A 19,056-nucleotide genomic window follows, 5' to 3' on the forward strand; every position below is an offset into this window, starting at 1 on the left:
CCTGGCGGCGACGCCCCGGGGCGAGCGGCAGCGCGGGGTGCCGGGTGCCAGCTGGAGCCTCCTCGCCCGCCCCACAGCGACCTCACTCGCCTTCAAGCCTCCCCTCGAAACGCGGCTGCCCGGTGATTCCCCGGCTCCTCGTTCAGCCTCCCCCGCGCCGCCTTTTCCCACCTGCCCGCCCCGCCCCGGACGGCCCGTCGCCCGCCCCGCCGCTTCCCGCCCACGGCGCCGCCCTCGTGGCCGCCCCGGCCCCGACCCCGACCCCCTGCGCGCCCCCCCGCCGCCCTGGCTCCCGGGCGCCCCGCTGTCCCCAGCCCCCCCCGCGCCGCCGTGACCCGACTCCCGCACGGCCCCGGGGCGGGGGACCGGCGGGCGGGAGGGCGCAGCCGCCCACAGGCATGCCCGGAAGCGGCGCCGGCCTCGGTCACAGACCCGCTGCCGGACAGGTGCCCCCCGGCAGACCCGCAACCGGGGCGCGGCCCCTCCCGAGGCCCCGCTCGCCGCCCCCGGGCGCAGGCCCCTCACCCCCGACGGGACCCGCTCTCGTTGGGCTCTGACAGGGGCTTCCCCGGCGCCGGCCCGCACCCGCCAGCCCGGCAGAGGAGGGGCACAAGGGCCGAGCACCCCAGGCGCCGGGGGCCCACAGGGCGCTTGCCCGGGGCTCTAGCACCCCACCTCACGCCGGAATCATGGTGCCAGCGGAGATTTCCGGTCGGGCCCGTGAGGGGGAGCACCGAGTGGGAGGGTTTCCGGTCGGGTCGGTGAGGGGGGAGGGTTTCCGGTCGGGCTGATTGGGGGGGAGCACTGGGAGGAGGGTTTCCGGTCGGGTCGGTGAGGGGGGCGGGTTTCCAGTCGGGCCGGTGGGGGGAGCACTGGGAGGGAGGGTTTCCGGTGGGGGGGAGCACTGGGAGGGAGGGTTTCCGGTCGGGCCGGTGAGGGGGAGCACCGAGAGGGCGGGTTTCCGGTCAGGTCGGTGAGGGTTTCCAGTCGGGCCGGTGGGGGGAGCACTGGGAGGGAGGGTTTCCGGTCGGGCCGGTGAGGGGGAGCACCGAGAGGGCGGGTTTCCGGTCGGGTCGGTGAGGGGGGAGGGTTTCCAGTCGGGCCGGTGGGGGGAGCACTGGGAGGGAGAGTTTCCGGTCGGGCCGGTGAGGGGGAGCACCGAGAGAGCGGGTTTCCGGTCGGGTCGGTGAGGGGGGAGGGTTTCCAGTCGGGCCGGTGGGGGGAGCACTGGGAGGGCGGGTTTCCGGTCGGGCCGGTGAGGGGGAGCACCGAGAGGGCGGGTTTCCGGTCGGGCCGGTGAGGGGGAGCACTGGGAGGGAGGGTTTCCGGTCGGGCCGGTGAGGGGGAGCACCGAGAGAGCGGGTTTCCGGTCGGGCCGAGCCCCGGGAGGGAGGGTTCCGGCAGGCGGGCGCGCGGGGAAGATGGAGACGATCCTGGAGCAGCAGCGGCGCTACCATGAGGAGCGGGAGCGGCTCATGGACGTGATGGCCAAGGAGATGCTGATTAAGAAATCCACGGTGCGGCGCGGGCGGGCATGGGCCGGGGCGGGAATGGGCCGGGGCGGGCGAGGGCCCAGCTCTCCCGTTGGGGGCGGTGGGGCAGTGACTCGCCTGGGCCCGAGCCTGGAGCGACGGGACGCCCCTGCCGGCACCGGGCGTGGCCCCCCCGCGGCGCGGCTTCCGGGCTCGTGGCCCGTCCCTCGGGCCCCGTAGCGCGGCGTGTTCCGCGGGAAGCCGCGTCCCGGTCCGAGCGCGGTGGGGGGTGAAGCTGGCCGAATGAGCCGCGTTGTGACGTCCCAACAGCGGCGTTTTTCCCGCTGACCCAGGGTCTCAGACTGTTTTACTGGCGGCCCTTTCGCACGGCAAGCCTCTGAGTGCGACCCCCTAATACGTTGAACACGCTTGTTAGTGTATTTAACGCCATTATAAATGCTGGAGGCAAGCCGGGTTTGGGGTGGAGATTGACCGCTCACGACCCCCATGTAATAACCTCCGGACCCCCAGGGTGAGAACCCCTGCCCGCGAAGCAGAGACTGTTCTCAGCTGAACTTCAGGCAATAAATCGGGCATTAGTTAAAGTCCGGCTAATCCTTTTTTCTGCCGTGTCTTGTAGTTACGTGACCAGATTAACTCTGATCACCGCACCCGAGCCATGCAGGACGTGAGTATCATTCCTCCGCTTTACCTTACAGCTGTGTACCGTTAAGTTTGTGGGCTGGATCACAGGATGGTGTGGTGTTGTGGATTACTTAAGCAATACATCACAAACTGTTTCTGGATGTGTGTAGCACATGAAGATTGCAGGGTACAAGGTCAAAGGAAAATGGCTTTTTGTGCACTGCAATAGCCAATAGACATGTGGGATAACAGTATTTACTGGAGTATTGCTTACAGTTAAACTCATGAGCTGAGTTTGCCTAGTTTTGTTTCTGTATGCAAATTTAAAAAGTGTATTCATATTAGTACCTATATTTATTCTGCGGAGGTACCTGGCATTGAAGTTATAGGGGCTATTCTCCACCATGCTTTTACCAGAACTTGGGCACATGGAGAATGAGTTGGATGGATTTACTTATCAGTCTTAGCATTAAAAGCCTTTAGGAATATTTTAAATCACAGTATTAATTATTTTCATTTTAGCTAATTTATTGAACAGCAAAACTTCACAGAAGAGCATGAAATGACTTGGGTAACATGTTATTGCATTTCCCTGAAAACAATTTCAGCTGCTAAATTTTCCTATAATGTTTCATTACTCTTCAGTGAGCTTTCATTTCTTGGTCTGTTTGACTCAAGTTTGTGAGATTATCCTTTCAGATGTAAGCAAGCTTTGTCAAGCTTCCAAGAGAGCAGTTAGTTTTTCTTAACTTCTCTGCACGTTGTGCTGTATTGCAGCAAAAGTACATGCATAACACTGACATGTTTTTGTTTTTTAGAGGTATATGGAAGTGAGTGGCAATCTGAGAGACTTGTATGATGATAAGGATGGGTAAGTGTCTGCAAAAAGACCTGATCTGGCCTTTTTTAAAAACTGAAAAGTGTGCTCGCTAAATGCCTTCACAGAGGGTATGTCCACACAGCAATTAAACAGCCCCTTAGCCCAAGCCCTGCAAACCTGAGTCAGCTGGCATAGGCCAGTCGCGGGTTTTTAACTGCAGCGTAGACTTACCCACAGTGCTTTACAAAGCCACGGAAGGGACTTAATGGCACTTCTTAAGGCCATGTATAAAGAGAGGGAAGCATTTAGAGCTATGGCACTTGTCAAAGTAGAGATTCTCTTCCCCCGCCCCTCCCCCCCTAAAGCAAACTTAAGTTTTCTTCCAGGAGTTTTATTGCACTTACCAGATTTTAACTTGGGAGGAAAGTCTAGTGGTGGAAATAAATCATTGATGAGACATTTCTGATGAGTGTCCAGACATAACCTTATCAGTACCATAGAGCAACATGTCGTTACAAAGCCATTGCTAGCTTAAGATTTGGCTGCGAAATACCGTTTGATCCCAAGTGTGTGGGGGTGGGAAGGGGAGGGAAAGAATAATTGTGCCATAAATGTAGGCTTTCCAAAGCATCATGTTAGAGAAGAAATTGCCACTGAAGTGGTCCATTAAATAAGATGCAGTTAGGGCTGAGTTATCTGCACGCCCATTTGTGGGTTTAATGAACTTTAAGAGAGGGGACCAACAAAAACTACTGAATATACTGATCGCAGAGTTTCACTCCTAGTTCATACCAAGACCTGAACATAGTTAAAGATTCCTGCAAATCACATTTAACTTGCTCTGTGTTGCTTCTTCGGTAGAATAAGGGACAAGAAAGGGTGTTACTGGTTCGGCACACTTCAGCAGTAAATTCTTCCATGGCTATGTCTACACTGGCGCTTTTGTTGGTAAAACTTTTGTCAGTCAGGGGTGTGAAAAAAACACACCCTGACCGACATAAGTTTTACTGACAGACACACCGTTGTCGTTGGGGGTGGTTTAATTATGCTGACGGGAGAGCTCTCTCCCGTTGGCATAGAGTGGCTACACGGGAGACATTGTACCTGCACCAATGTAAGGTCTGTAGTGTAAACATAGCCCATGTAACAGTTGAAAAGGAGTGTGTGTGGTGATGGTAGCAAAGGCACCAGTGAAATCATATTTCAGTGCTTGATACTGTCAAAGCAACTCTCCAGATTTGCTATTGAATTTAATCCTGTGTCGACTGTAACAAGGTGTGGGGGAGGGGTTGTTGTCTCTTTTGGCTTGAAACCCTCATTTGAGTGGGAGACTCTGAGAGACTTGAAGGGCAGTAATTGGGGACGATGCACCTGAATGTCGGAAGGAGAGCAGAGCCCCAAAATCATAACCCTATCTGAGTTTGAGATCTCTATGTAATTTTGGTTGAGAGATTGGTATTGCAGGGTGAGTGACGACTTTTCCATGTTTTTGGGAACCCTTGTGTAATCAGAATGCCAGAACTAGACATGAAGAGAATCGTTAATGAAACTCTCCAGTTACATCAGATTCAATATCTGTTTGCCATAAACAATCCTAATCCCGCTCTCTCTTACCCTCAAAATCTGACTTTAATTTTTTCTCCTTGACCCTCAGGTTACGGAAGGAAGAGCTCAGTGCCATTTCAGGGCCAAATGAGTTTGCAGAATTCTATAATAGACTAAAACAGATCAAGGAATTTCACCGGAAGCACCCAAATGAGGTAAGTGCCTCTGTATGCCATGGGTATGTGGACCCACAGGACAGTGACAAGGAGTATATCTATACATTGAGTGCTCTTGGATGCTTTGCGTTATCAGTTCGGTTCTTCTCAACCTATTTCGTTTATGACAAATTCCAAAATACTAAAATGTGGCGAGTGAAAAGAGGTGGTTTTAAACCAGGGGCCATGTTCAAGTTCCTGTGATAGAAGAGGCATTCCATTAAAGAGAGAGAGCAGCCCAAGAATGAGAAAATGTGCAAAATGCTAATCATGTCCCATGAATGTTGTGCTTTCAGTTTAGGAGCTGTGTTCTCCTCTGCTGTTGGGGGAGGCATTCAGCATTGCCTTCCATGTGCTGGCCAGAGTGTTTTTTTGGGGGTGTGGGGTCCTCCTCCCCTCTGTGAAGAAGGCATTTTTAGGGGTTGTCTACATAATTTGTTTCTGCATCAATGAAAGGAGAGAACCTCTGGAATTCAAAACAGCAGAGTGCCAGTTGATGCAGGGGAATTTCAAGGCAATTGCTTGATAGAGTTGACTGCATATCTGTCCCTGCAGCCTCTGAACTGAACGGCAAAGATCCTAGTGCCCTGGCTTTTCCACACTCTGTGGCCAGGGAATCTACTGTTCTCCATGTAGAGTACTTTGTGTATGTACTGGTTACATGCCGTCGAAGAGGACCTGAATAACACACACAGTAATGCTGAGCTTTGATTTGGCAGTGGGAATACTTCTGTAATAGGTTCATTATGGAAAGTGCAGATTTGTCAGTGTGACTTCACGTTAATTGGTCTGGACTTTTTCGCAGTAGTGAGTGTGAGTGTGTATTTTTGCTATAACGTCTGATCTTTCCCGAAGATCTGTGTGCCGATGTCAGTGGAATTTGAGGAACTGTTGAAAGCCAGAGAGAACCCCAGTGAAGAGGCACAAAGTAAGTCCATGGTTTCATATTTAAACTTAGATCTAGCAAAAATGCCATGCTTGCTTGTTTTTATTTAGTGAGCTGTCTGGTTGGCTTGTCTCTGAATCTCTCCCCTTAATAACCCTCTGAAAGTTACTCTCAGATTAGGTGCCTGTGCAGGGGTGGCAAGTTACATGGGCCTGTGGTGCCTGGCTCCAGCAATATTCAGGGCCGGGGGCTCAGCTCCACCAATATTTGGAGCCGGGTGTCTCCCCTGGCCCTGCCTGGAGCGTCCGCCGCCTGCCTCCCTCCCCCGTGCACCTCCCCTGGGCCCCGGAGCGTCCCTGCCTGATTAAAAGCAGGCAGCTCCCCTGCTGCTCCGCGCTGCTCTCCTTTGCCTGGGCGGCAGCCTAAGGCTAGGCTACAGCACAAGAGCAGGCTGAGGCAGCTGGCTGCTGCTGCTGCACTGGAGGAGGTGCACACATGATTGGCAGCCCTCCCCTCCCCCAGCACCCACCTCACTCACCTGAGCAGCTGCTGGGGCTTGAGTGTCTGACCCTGTGATCCTGCCCCTCCCAGCTTGCAGCCACGGGGCAAGGGGCAGCCTCCCCTCTGTGAGGCTACGGTGTGGGGCAGCAGGCTGCAGCAGGGGAGGAAGCTTCCTGGACCTGAGCAGCTTGGGTGAGTGTAGTGACACCCTGCACCTCCCTCCGCCCACAGTCACTGCTTCTGTCCCACGCTGGCAGCCCCAGTGAGGCTACGGTGAGGGGCAGCAGCAGTGGGGGAGAGGGTTGGGGGGAGTCCTCCTCTCTGGTCCTAGCCCCGGGGCAGCCAGTCTGCACCCCAAGCTCCTCATCCCCGGCCCTGCCCCACCCCAGAGCCTGTGCCCCCAAGCCAGAGCTCTCACCCCTTGCACCCCAAACCCCAGCCCTGAGCCCCCTCCTGCACCCCTGCTCCAACCCAGACCCCTCACCCAAACTCCCTCCCAGAGCACATCCCCCACACCCACTCCTCCTGCCCAAGTCCAGGCGCCACACCCCAACTCCCTCCCAGATTCCATCCCCTGCATCCCAGCTGCCTGCCCCAGCCCAGACTCCACACCCCAACTCCCTCCCAGAGCCTACCCCCTGCACCCAAACACCTTCCCAGAGCCCCACACCTCCCCCTTCCCACACCCAAACTTCCTCCCAGACCCTTAGGGGGGTGTGGGGGGGGGGCAACTTGGACCTGTTCTGGGCACCACCAAAAATTATACAAACCTGCTGCCCCTGTGCCTGTGTGTGTATTTTATCCACTCTGGAATGTTCTGCAGTAAAAGCGCCTCTCGCTTGAGAGTGGATCTAGCGTATTACTGTAAAGGAGCAGTTAGTTGATTATGTTTAGAACCTGCAAAAACATTAAGAAACATTTCACGTAATATAGTTTGTATTCAGCTGCAGTTACAAGCTATGCTTACATGAGATGGTTCTAACACAAGACGGATACTTGAAATGAGAATAATCTGCAGTAATTCTGATCTTCAGAATTTCTAATAAAGCTCTTTGCATAATGTGTCTTCTGTAGATCTAGTGGAGTTCACAGATGAAGAAGGGTATGGCCGGTACTTGGATCTTCATGATTGTTACCTCAAGTACATTAACTTAAAATCATCAGAGGTAAGAGGCTAGAATTGCTTAGGAGACGTACTCAAATATCTATTACTGAGTGTTCAGAGACAAGCATTTCTGGTGACATTTTAAATAGTTCATTTCCACCCATGTGTTGTACGGGTGCCTATTTTTTGGAGGCTGCAGGTTAAGGATTTTTAAATTCGAAGCGACCCTTTCCTGGGCTCTCCCATTCGTGCAGTTGTATCTACAGCTGTTCTCACAGGCCTCTCCACTGATGTGGTCTTGAAAGAGGCTGTGCCCTTTTTTCGCCTCTGTTACCAAATAGCCCAGGGTCTCTAAAGTGGCATGCTGCAACCCAGAATGGAGGTGTGGAAAGATGCCATTTCTTGTGGTCCAGTGGGTGACTGGAGATGTATTGTTAATCAGGTTGTTTTGTGTGTAAAATCTGACACCCAGCCTCTTTATTTTCAGAAACTGGATTACATCACGTACTTATCCACGTTTGACCAACTCTTCGATATTCCCAAAGAGAGAAAAAATGCTGAATATAAAAGGTGGGCCCTTCATCCGTGACAGGCTGTCCAGGAGGAATTAAATTCTGTGATGCGCATTCAAGGCCCTTTAATGCCTCTCCAATCCTGGAGTGGAGGGGAGTTTATGTTATAAACCATAAATCCAGTGTGTGTATTCAGTCCATGATTTTTAGTGTCTAGCAAAGTTATGAATTTAAGCGTCCAGGCTTCTCTTTTGAAGGTGTTGTGCAGATTTCCTTTGAGGAGAGGACTGAGGATATGTCTGCACGGGTATAGAAAACCAGTGGCTGGCCTGGGTCAGCTGGCTCGGGCCAGCGACTTTTATCCCTGTGTAGACCTATCCTGAGAGTGATTACAGATTACGAGTGATCTCTTTGTGAAAGTGTTCACCCACAGATGACATGGTGGTTTTGGTCTTTTATCATTTTTCTGTGTGAGTGTCTGGTTTCACCCACATAATTGTTGTTGGGGCATTTAGTGCACTGGATAAGGTACACCGTATGTGATAGGCATGTGTAGAATCCATAGATCTTGAAAGCTGTGTTGTGGGGGGTGTTGCTCATTGCAGCAGTGGAGAGATGTCTGCATGTTTTGCATCTATTGTTCTGGCAGGGTCTGGTGCCACTTTGAGTTGATGTGTCCTCCTGGTCTGTGGTGATCTTGCTTCTGATGATGAGGTTGTGGGGTTGTTTGAAGACCAAAATGCGGGCTTAGGAAATATTTCTTTTGGGATGTGACCCCCACTGAGTCTGGGTAATAACTGTTGATACACCGTATGGGTTCCAGTATGGGGTGGTTGGTGACACCTAGGGGTGTGTGGTTGGAGGGAGTTTTATGTTAGTATTGAAGCAGGTTCTCTTCAGGTATTTGGGTGCCTAGTTCCATAATGTGATCTGCTTCTCTGGTGGAGTTCTGTGGGTTGTGGAGTTGTAGTTGGTTCCACTTTCTGTTTTTGTGGTGGATGGCTGCCACCTGGTGTTTTTGATAGTAGTTTTGGGTTTCTTGCATGATTTTTCAGGTAAGTTTCCTGTTTTGTTTTTTTTCTTCCAGTATGTGGGAGCATGGGATTAATTCTTGTTTGAGGGGGTCCCTTCTGGAGTATATGAGGTGCAGTATGTGATTCCTCAGTTTTGACAAAGCCCTTCTGCAGAGCTGTTCAGCAGATATGGGGTTGTAAGTGATGGTGAGACCTCTGGGGACGATGATGTCCCTTGCATTTGCTCAGGGAGTAGATTATGCTGTTAAGTTTTGCTTCCTTTTTCTTCGTGTTCAATTCAATATCTTCCTTTGTTGTATTCAGTGTTATTATAGCCGTGTTGGTCCCAATATATTAGAGAGACAGTGTGGGTGAGGTAATATCTTCTATTGGACCAACTTCTGTTGGTGAGAGACAAGCTTTTGAACCACACGGAGCTCTTCTTCAGGCGTGGGAAAGGTACCCTAGCATCACAGCTAAATAAATACAAGATGGAACAGATTGTTTAGCATAAGTAGTTAACATGTTTCAAGGATCGCTCACAGTGAAGTGGCCTGTTAATACCTCTCCAGTCCTTTGGTGAGGGAGATGGAAAGCTGGAGAGGGTTTAGTGGGTTATTTCAGGTTTCAGAGTAGCAGCCGTGTTAGTCTGTATCAGCAAAAAGAAAAGGAGTACTTGTGGCACCTTAGAGACTAACCAATTTATTTGAGCATAAGCTTTCGTGAGCTACAGCTCACTCCATCGGATGCATACGAAAGCTTATGCTCAAATAAATTGGTTAGTCTCTAAGGTGCCACAAGTACTCCTTTGGGTTATTACAACAATCTATAAGCCATAAATCTAGTGTCTCTATTCAGTCCATGATTTTAAGTGTCTAGCAAAGTTATGAATTTAAGCTCCCAGACTCATCTTTTGAAGGCATTATGCAGGTTTCCTTTGAGGAGGAGAACCAAGAGGTCAGATACAGAGTGACTGTTTTGTGAAAAGCATTAATTCACAGTCAGGATGAAAATTCACTGTGGGGAATGTGAATGGGTACTCCTTAGATGTAGTTTTAGTGTTTCATAAAGTAAGGACTTTCTGCAGAATCCACACCCTCTCAGAAATGTGAGCAGGATCTAAGCTGTCAGTGTTTTGGAATTTTCAAAAATGCTTAAGTTTTGGCCTCCCTGCTCCTTTGAAGGCAAAGAGAATTTTATCGTTGACTTCAACTGGAGCAGATTTAGGCCAAGGCTGAGCACTTTTGAAAGTCACATCATATGTCTTTTAGCTTTTATGGTTGTGAAGAGAATTGTCCAAACATAACTAATGCAGGGTTTGCAAACAGAGCCTGAAACAGTAGCTCTGAGAGGTGTGAGCTGTCCCATCTATTTGTCAAGTTAATGATGAAAATATGTTTTATCCATGCTCAAAGAATCCTTGGTTAAGTGTGGCTGTGTAACTAGGGTTCACTGACACGGTGGTAAAAATATTGGAAGCCACCAAAATCTTGTCCCACATTAGGGCCTCTGCTGGTGCCATTAAAGTGGTGGTAGCACTATTGGGAACACTACTGGGAACTGCTAAAATTCCCTGCTTATGGACAGGGCCATGGCTGGGACCCAGACCGTGATAGAATGTAGTACACTGGCTTGTGTGTCTGGAATAACCCATGTTAGAGAACCATGGTTTAACCTTGATAGATATCTATGGCTCTTTGGAATGACTGTACAGGGGGGATCTGCCAAGGCAAGAATAAAACAGTTTGGGCCACAAGTATGCTTAAATATGTGAGAAATATGGTAATGTTTGCAGTGTAGAGAAGGCCAAATATCAACAATCCACAGTCATTGCTAATTATTTTTGTGTAAACATCCAGTGAATGTTCTTCTCTCTCCTTGTTTTCCCCCATCTGTTTCATGCTATTTATTTTTATTTTTTATTTCTAAGTCCATACGCTTTGCAGGCAAGCTTCTCTGTGTAAATGTTGAGCCTTTTCAATTTCAGACAAATCATCTCTTGCTGAATTGCTGTTTACAAGACTAACAGATGATGTGAAATTAAATTACACCTACATGTGTGTTTGTGAGACTGTCAGGTTGTACGTGCTGTATTTGTCAACTGTGAATCTAGCCTGTAACCTAAAAAGTCAAACAGATGATGAAGTTTCATTCGGATTGAGGCTTCTGGTGAAATAATCTGTTACCCAGAGGTTGTTCTTAACAGCCAGGAGCTTGTTCAGTAGAAGAGAGATTTGTTGGGAAGGAAGGAAATAGTGGGACTATTCCCTGTATAATTGTGGGGCAAGGGGTGTCACCGTGATGCGGTTCAGTATGGTATGATGCAAAAATTTCTTGTGTGTTCATTTTATGCAAACTCTGATACTGAATTAACTGAGCTGGCTCTTCCTCTGCCAGGTATCTTGAAATGCTTCTTGAGTACCTGCAGGATTACACAGATCGGGTGAAGCCACTGCTGGATCAGAATGAACTTTTTGGGAAGATTCAGAATGAGTTTGAGAAGAAGTGGGACAATGGAACGTTCCCTGGTTGGCCGGTGAGCAATCATTATGCACACGTGAAATGCTGATATATTTCTCACGGCTTGCGTACAGTGTCGTGGTGTGTAAAATGATCATCAAGGTTAACAGTCTCACAGTGTAGTGTAGTTCAGTTGTGTCCCAAAACAGTAGAGACACTGCTTACTGCTAATGTGTTTTCTGTCTTTCCAGGAGGTTTCCCATGTACTTGATTTGTTCAGTTTAGTGCTGAGATCTCCCCATTATTAACAATATCATCCTTCTTGAAGGAGGGAGGATATTTTGGTATTGCTGCTCAAATGTTATGTAATGTTCTGAAGATTTATCTAGCAACTTATGTGGCTTTTCTTGGCAGAAAGAGACGAGCAGTGCACTTACCCATGCCGGAGCCCATCTGGATCTCTCGGCCTTTTCCTCTTGGGAGGTATGTTCTCTGTGCGTTAAGCACTTTACACTGAAAAATCTTGGTGGGATCCGTCCACCTTGTTCCTTTTCAAAATTTTCTTTGTGGGAATGTGAGACTCCGGCCACGACCACTGTAAATGGCAAGTTCACTGTGCAGGTGGCCTCTGCTTTCTGTCACTGGAGATACCAGTAACCTGGAAGGATTTTTCTCCATCGTAGCTGTGGTCAGGCTCCTGCCATAGACGTCATTGATCTGGGTAGAAGAGAGCCACCTTAATGCTTTCATGAGCAATGCTGGATTTTTTTTTAATGAATTAAAATGGACACACTTGTATCATATTGTTGTTAACACCTGAAAGCAATGCTTATGTACATTGGTTTATTTTAATTGTACAGGAATTGGCCTCCCTGGGACTGGACAGATTAAAATCTGCTTTACTGGCTTTGGGTCTGAAATGCGGCGGGTAAGAAGCTGTGGCTTTTTTCTAGATTCTTTTCAGTTATTGTGCTGTTTGTCTCACATTTCTGCATTGGACACCTGTTTGTTTTCCAAAGATCTGTGGAATAATTCTTATACAAGACAACACTGAAAGTATGGCAAGGAATTCTTATCATATACTTTGCTTTGAAGTCTGAGGTTCATAATGGACTAGTACATAATATGGAATAGTAGGACCTCAAGAGCCTGGGGAAACCCTGATGCAAAAGCAGTGCCTAAGCCATGCTCCTCAAGGATCACTGAAACGTGATGCTTATTCTTACAGTCTCATGACCTCTCAATGATTTAATGTATAATGTAATTAAAAACATAATTATGTGAGCACAAACCAATCTACTTAAAAAATAAACCTACACCCTAGATTCACCTTGTTCCCTGCTTTTTCCCAGCACTCTGGAAGAGCGTGCTCAGAGGCTGTTCAGCACAAAAGGCAAATCCTTGGAAGCCCTCGATTCTTCCTTGTTTGCCAAGAATCCAAAGACAAAAGGAAGCAAAAGGTGAGTCCCCAAAAGTTTCATACCGAGGTTGGCCCTTCGCTTGAACTAAAAGTTTCCTGCTTGGCTGGTTATCGCCTTCATTATTGCCCCAATGGCAGAGCTGAGATGTTCCTGGAGCATTAGGATGCTCTGCATATTGGGACCAAATGACTGAGTTAGCTGGTCAGAGTGTCTGGCCTGACTGATCAGTACATGTGCAGCAGAGGCTACAGGGAGTGGTTGATATTTGTTTTCCCACTTTCTTAGTAGCTACAAATCCAAATATATCTTTAGGAACCGGGTGCGTGGACAGCATTTGCAGTGCTTGAAAAGGATTTCACAAAGTTACCCTTTGTATTTCCAGGGACACAGAGAGGAACAAAGACCTTGCGTTCCTGGAAGCTCAGGTCTACGAGTATGTAGAAATTCTTGGGGTAAGGTTTTTACTTTTTACCTTTTTTGAGCTTTGTAGATGCAGTGCCTTCAAAAGGTGTTGCAAGCTCACTCATGTCTTCCATCTTATCCTTTCTTAAACACCATGTATAGAAGTGTTATTTTATGTATGGTGCTGTACAAATCTGGAGATATTTAAGGCAGGGGGTTGGAACTGCTTATTCCTGTTGTTTGTTAACCTGTCAGCTTCTAGTTAAGAGTCCATCTCCTACAACAACCGATGCTGAGGATTGGGTCTGCCTCTCTTGTGAACGGCAACCCAGACAGAACAGTCAGGGTGCCCTTGGGGCAGCCTTTTCTCCTTGGTGTAGAACTTAGATTTTACATATAACCACCAGAGACAGCAAGCCCCTGTGAGTGCTGCCTTTATTCGGCTTCATGTTCTTGTCATAGTTTTCAGTGGTCACTCTTAAAAGGCTGATTGCCGCTATTGCCTTGGAAGTGATTGTAATTGAAGCTTTCCACTATCTTCTCTTGGTGAGAACTGCATTACACCCAGGGACCTTTCAGACTGTTGGGCTGAGCAAAACGGTGGAGTTCTCTTGTTCGACTGCAGACAAATCAATGCTGTGTTGTGGCACAGACACTAATGAAGCCAGTGGAGGGGATTTAACATAAGAAGGGTGAATACTCCTGTGATTTCCTCCACACATTTTTTGGTTTGTTCGTTTGCTACCACATATGCTGCCATGTTTAGCTGCTGCACTTCATGCCTGTGTGCTTTCCTGCATCATAGGAACAGAGACATCTCACCCATGAGAACGTGCAGCGTAAGCAAGCCCGCACGGGGGAAGAGAGAGAGGAGGAAGAGGAGGAGCAGATCAGTGAGAGCGAAAGCGAAGATGAAGAGAATGAAATAATTTACAACCCTAAAAATCTGCCTCTTGGCTGGGATGGCAAGGTGAGGCTGGCTCCCCAGGTGCTCCAGAGCAGAGATCTTTGTCTGTATCCAAACCACCTGTCTTGCCATCTGACCTAAGCTTTGCCTGGCTTGTTTTTCAGCCTATCCCCTATTGGTTATATAAACTGCATGGTTTGAACATCAACTACAACTGTGAGATTTGCGGTAACTACACCTACCGAGGGCCAAAAGCTTTCCAGCGGCACTTCGCGGTAAGTAACGCTTTGGCATTAGCCCATCAGTCATCTTTAAGGTAATCCTAGTTATATGTAACTAATGGACGGAGTCTTGGTGATTGGAGCTGTCACTTCTGGGCCGGAAGGGCATGTTCGAATCCTGTCCCAGGACATGGGCCCATGCGTGGTGCTGAGACTGCAGGGCTGTACTGTTTGAGCTATAATCCATTTGAAGGGGCACTCAGGTGCCATTTGCCCTTGAGGTTGTAGGGTCTCCCTCCTCAGGTACCCCGATTGCAACGTCTAGCAATGCCTGAACTGTTGCTGAGTACCTGGTAGCTACCGCCTTAGATACTGGCAGTATGTTGACAGACACCTTACTGTAGAGCTCTCTAGCAAAGCTGATAGAGGAAACAAGTTCCGTAAAACTCAGATCTAAGTAACAGATTTTAATAGCTTTTAAAATATACCTAGGAGCAAACTGGTCTTTCAAGGGGTATAAATGTAAGTGGATTCTAGTTTTGTTAGTACTGAGATTGTGAGCACTAGGAGAAACCTACACTGAAAACCAGTGAGATGCCTATTTCTGGATGCTGCTTCTCTCCTTGGGGCTAATAACGGTTTAATTATAATGGGCCTAAAAAGGCGTGATTTTAACTCTGCACTTCTGCAGTATGTGACGAGAGCCCTTGGTTGTGGATTTGCCATTTAAATGAAAGTGAACTTTTGTTTAAAGATGCTCAGGAGTTTATAGCACTGCATCTGCTGCACTTTATACAGTAGGGGAGTCCCCACTCCTGCTTGTCAATGAACGCTTGTCAGAATCCTACAGTATTTTGGCTGAAAATCCATCTTGCCAAAGCATGTGACTGCTGTATTGTTATTGCTGTATTATAGGGGAGCGCCTAGCCTCGTGGAATCACAAACTGCTTTTAAACCGTTGTTGTTATACTATAGGATAGTAGCTTAGTTCTAAGATTTGATACTCTCATAAGCTGATTAAGTTAATGGTGTCTAATGTGTAGTCGGTTTAAAAAAATTAGTTTAAAAGTAGCTTCAAGTACTGCCATGACTAATCTTTATGGATTTACAATCAAATTTTCCTTTTTTGTGAAACTTTTTTCTTGTATTGTAGTGTGAAAGGCCCACATAAAAGGGAAACTAACAATCTTGTATATAGTCAAAGGAAACAAACTGGAAAATATGGATAGAAATAGTTTTTCCTCTTGTTTTCTTTCCATTCTAGTCCCCTTGGGCATTAATTTGTTGTCTTCAGACAGGTTTGACTTACTGTAACGGTGTGGCTGTGACTTTGTGGGCTACATGTAACTCTCTCCTGTATACTGATCCTTCTGCTCTGCCTCCAGGAGTGGCGTCATGCTCATGGGATGAGATGCCTGGGCATTCCCAACACGGCCCATTTTGCTAACGTCACGCAGATTGAAGACGCAGTCTCTTGTAAGTGATGTTGGCACGTCTCTATTCAGAGCTGAGAGCAGGTGGAGTTTGTTTTCATCTGTGCTGGTCTGTGGGGCGCATGTGGGGACGTGCTGCCTGCTGTGATTGCCAATGAAGAGACATTCATCCAGCAATGTTCTCACTGGGGGGAGTAACTCTTTATATGATGGAACCTCAATCATCCAGTTGCAATTAGGGGACACGAATCTTCTTCAGATAATCAAGAGGCTGGTTACACTCAATTGAAATGCATGAAGTTCTTCCTGTGTGTCTCCGTGGTGAGGAGGGAGAAGGGAAAGACCTGATGAAATTCAGCCAGGGCAATCCTATAGGTAAATCCTGTTACAAGCATGAAGCTTTAGCATTTTAACTGGCCATAACTTAATGATGTTGGCTTTGGATACTGCAGTCAACGCCAGAATGCAAAGCTTCTGCTCTGGGCACGTACCTGCTGAGGGCAGCAGCCGGCATGAAGTTGCCTGGCCACAACAGAGATAGAGATTGACTTCTTAGCTGTGGAAGCAAGAGTGAGCTAACTGCGTCCCCTCTTCCGCTGGCAATTCTGGAGTAGGAAGGGAGAGTCGGATAGAATTTCTGCCCGAGCACAGCAGTAAAGCCCAGAAAAAGGAGTTTAATTTTGCTGTTAAGGCTACGTCTATACAGCAGCTGGGTGGTGCAATTCACAGCTCAGATAGACATACAGGTGCTAGCTCGGCTCAAGTTAGCATGCTGGCCACTGCAGCCGCCCTGCTGTTTTAGTGCAGTCACTTGAGAATTACACCTGCCTGCTGCTGTGTAGAAATAGCCTAAATCAGTATTTCTCAAATGCGGCCACAGCCTCCAGAGCAGTGACTGGGGGGGTGGAGAGAAGCAGTGGAACCTCTCACAGGGCCACCAGCAGAGGTTGGGCCCTGCCCCCCTGTGGAGCCACAAATGCCAGAAGAGCAGGTAGCCAGTGAGTTCCCACCTTCCCTGGGGCAGTGACACTAGGGCTTTGGGCTTCAGCTCTGGGCTGGTGGGCGGCAGGCTCCAGTCATGGGACTTCAGGCTCCAGCCCTGGCCGTGTGGCGGCGGGTGCCAGCCCTCAGCTCACCACCCTCCCCGCATTGCCTCTGGACCCCACTGTCTCCCTGCCCACCTCCCCATCCAGGGCTAGAGCTGTGTAAGTCTGCTGTGAAAATTGATATTTGTAATTTGTATGTTTGTTAATATCACTTTTCACAGCCTCCCAGATAGCTAGTAAGTCTGCTGTGATTATTAACAAACAAAAATATCACTTTTCACAGCAGCAGGCTTATGAGCTAGTAAATTTTCTGCTTTTTGGCTGCCTTTTTTTTTTTTAAATAAAAGAAACACAACAACAACAAAAAAGACAAGAATGTGCAAAGCACCTTAATCATGTTTCTATTCTGTTTAGGTCCAGTAAGAATAGAGACAACTGTGCATTATTTTTGTTATTGAATCTGCAAAACCAACCAACCTTTACAGGGATTTGGACATGTAGCTGTGCATATTGATTTGTTTTTCCTAAAGTTCATTAAGTATTTTAGGAAAAAAATGTAGAGCAGCCACCAGCAAGAGTTGGTGACTGCACTCTGGGGCCACCAAAAAATTTGTTGAGAGAACCCCTGGAACAGGTGCCCATGAAACATTCTGGCTGTGGTTCAGTGCAGCTGAACTAGGGTTCCCTTTATTTCCCTTCCTCTCTAAGCTGGCTTGTCAGCTCATCCAATCACAACTCTCCCCCTTACACTTGCTACTTCAGCTTGCTCACCTCCCTTCCCTTAAGAGCTTCTGTAACAGCTGGCTTGAGGCAAACTTGCCTCTTGCTTCTAAGGGGTGTGATTGCAGTGTCACTGAGCGCTGCGGGGTTGGGAAGGGTGTCTGCAGTGCCTCTGGTGAGCCGACATTCAGATGCAGCTCGTTTTACGCCCAATGAGAAATGCTGCAAACAGTACAAACTGTCAGACAAGCCTAGTGTCTTACATTAACCATCAACCCTGTCTGAGGCTCTCTGCTGCTCGGGTATCTACCTGAGCTGTCTTGGCCAGCCTCTCTTGTTGAGTAATCTGTGCAATCCGTGTCAGCCCGTGAGGCTGAGGGGAGTGTGTTTTAAGAGCGAGCAGTGTACATTCGGCGCTAGACTAAGTGCTGATAGTTCGAGGGAAATGGCATTCTGATCCAGTGTGACTTTGTATTCGCAGTGTGGGCAAAGCTGAAGCAGCAGAAAGCTTCGGAGAGATGGCAGCCTGACACAGAGGTGAGCTGAGGATCAGTGTTCAGGTGTTGCCTTTACTGTTTGGCTGAATCTGTCTTGTTACCCTGCATAACCTCTAGCCCCAGCAAAAGAGGTACCAGTTCCCTGAAGAATCTGTTGAATGCTGGGGAGTATGTTTGGAGACCACCCTGCTTGTAACAGAGCTCCTGTTGGTGGAACTGTGTAGAGCTGCACATGCCTCGCTGGGAATGTATTGCTCGTTAGTATGACACCTGCCCTTCTCTCTGTCTAGGCATCTTCAGACCGTGTCTCTGCAGTGTCTAAACCCTTCTTGTTTGGAAAGGGGCGGAGGGAGGGGGAAGTGAGGTATCTTTAATCTAAATGGTGAGAGATTCCATGGAGTCACTCTGTGAAAATTGTACCTAAGAACCTTCCATTGTAGCCCAGGGGACCTACCATGACGGAGCAAACTGTTTATAGAATGCGCGTACAATGCAGTGTGAAATCCCAATTTATTACAGAATTTGCCGTTGTCCTGCTGAGTTTAGCTAAGCTGTGATAGAGTGGACAATATACAGCAGCAGGCAGTGTAACAACTTAGCATGCTCCACCCCAGTCCTCATTGCAAACCGATATTTATCCTTCTCTGGGAGTCCACTGAAAGACCCTATGTGGAGATGTGCAGAGGGGGTTTTAGTCTGAGGGGCTGACAGGCTGCTGTTGGTGGAGCTAAACCTCAGTTACTGTTACTCTCCCATTCTTATTTCATGCCGTGCCCAGATACTACCAATGTTCTCGCTTTCCTTCTAGGAGGAATATGAGGATTCCAGTGGGAATGTGGTGAATAAAAAGACCTATGAAGACTTGAAACGTCAAGGGCTGCTGTGATGTTCTCTGGTTGGGGGATTTGGCACCTCTGAGGCCCTTGGTGAAGCACACTGAGCCCTGTGCTTTCTTCTCTGTACTTTTGCATTTTCTGTTCCGCATGAACATACATTTCAAGGACACTTTGTAGAATCACTTTCTAGTAAGTCCCTTCTTGTGCAAGGCAGAGTTGTGATGGTCCAAAATGTATTTTATACTAAAAAGATACTGCAAAAATAAACTGATTTTAATGTAGGACATCCTGAGTAACTTCTCTCCTTTCGTAGCCTGGTAAGGAAGAGCTCAACTCGATAAAAATATCAAGACTCTCTCATGCACACAGCTATTAGAGATCACAACTCCCAGTGTAATA

At 48.3% G+C, this 19,056-nt stretch overlaps 1 protein-coding gene across 1 annotated transcript; it reads left to right on the forward strand.

Moving 5' to 3' along the window:
- Positions 1 to 1,216: 1,216 nt before the first annotated feature.
- SF3A3 (splicing factor 3a subunit 3) lies at positions 1,217 to 18,941 on the forward strand. Its single transcript, XM_037881528.2, has 17 exons — positions 1,217 to 1,517; positions 2,113 to 2,160; positions 2,936 to 2,988; positions 4,592 to 4,697; positions 5,553 to 5,625; positions 7,159 to 7,250; positions 7,677 to 7,759; positions 11,112 to 11,250; positions 11,589 to 11,657; positions 12,035 to 12,102; positions 12,527 to 12,634; positions 12,978 to 13,047; positions 13,803 to 13,967; positions 14,069 to 14,179; positions 15,511 to 15,601; positions 17,806 to 17,861; positions 18,630 to 18,941. The coding sequence occupies exons 1-17, from the start codon at positions 1,422 to 1,424 to the stop codon at positions 18,705 to 18,707; spliced, it is 1,506 nt and encodes a 501-aa protein (XP_037737456.1). The 5' UTR covers positions 1,217 to 1,421; the 3' UTR covers positions 18,708 to 18,941.
- The last annotated feature ends 115 nt before the right edge of the window (positions 18,942 to 19,056 follow it).

Source organism: Chelonia mydas, chromosome 19, assembly GCF_015237465.2.
Source record: "Chelonia mydas isolate rCheMyd1 chromosome 19, rCheMyd1.pri.v2, whole genome shotgun sequence".
In the NCBI taxonomy this organism is placed as follows: Eukaryota; Metazoa; Chordata; order Testudines; family Cheloniidae; genus Chelonia; species Chelonia mydas.

Bases quoted from the DNA above. Each gene is read 5' to 3' on its own strand.
- SF3A3 (XM_037881528.2), top strand. From the start codon at position 1,422: ATGGAGACGATCCTGGAGCAGCAGCGGCGCTACCATGAGGAGCGGGAG. The intron at 5,626-7,158 runs GTAAGTCCATGG...TGTCTTCTGTAG, and splicing joins CCCCAGTGAAGAGGCACAAA to ATCTAGTGGAGTTCACAGAT. The intron at 17,862-18,629 runs GTGAGCTGAGGA...CTTTCCTTCTAG, and splicing joins GATGGCAGCCTGACACAGAG to GAGGAATATGAGGATTCCAG.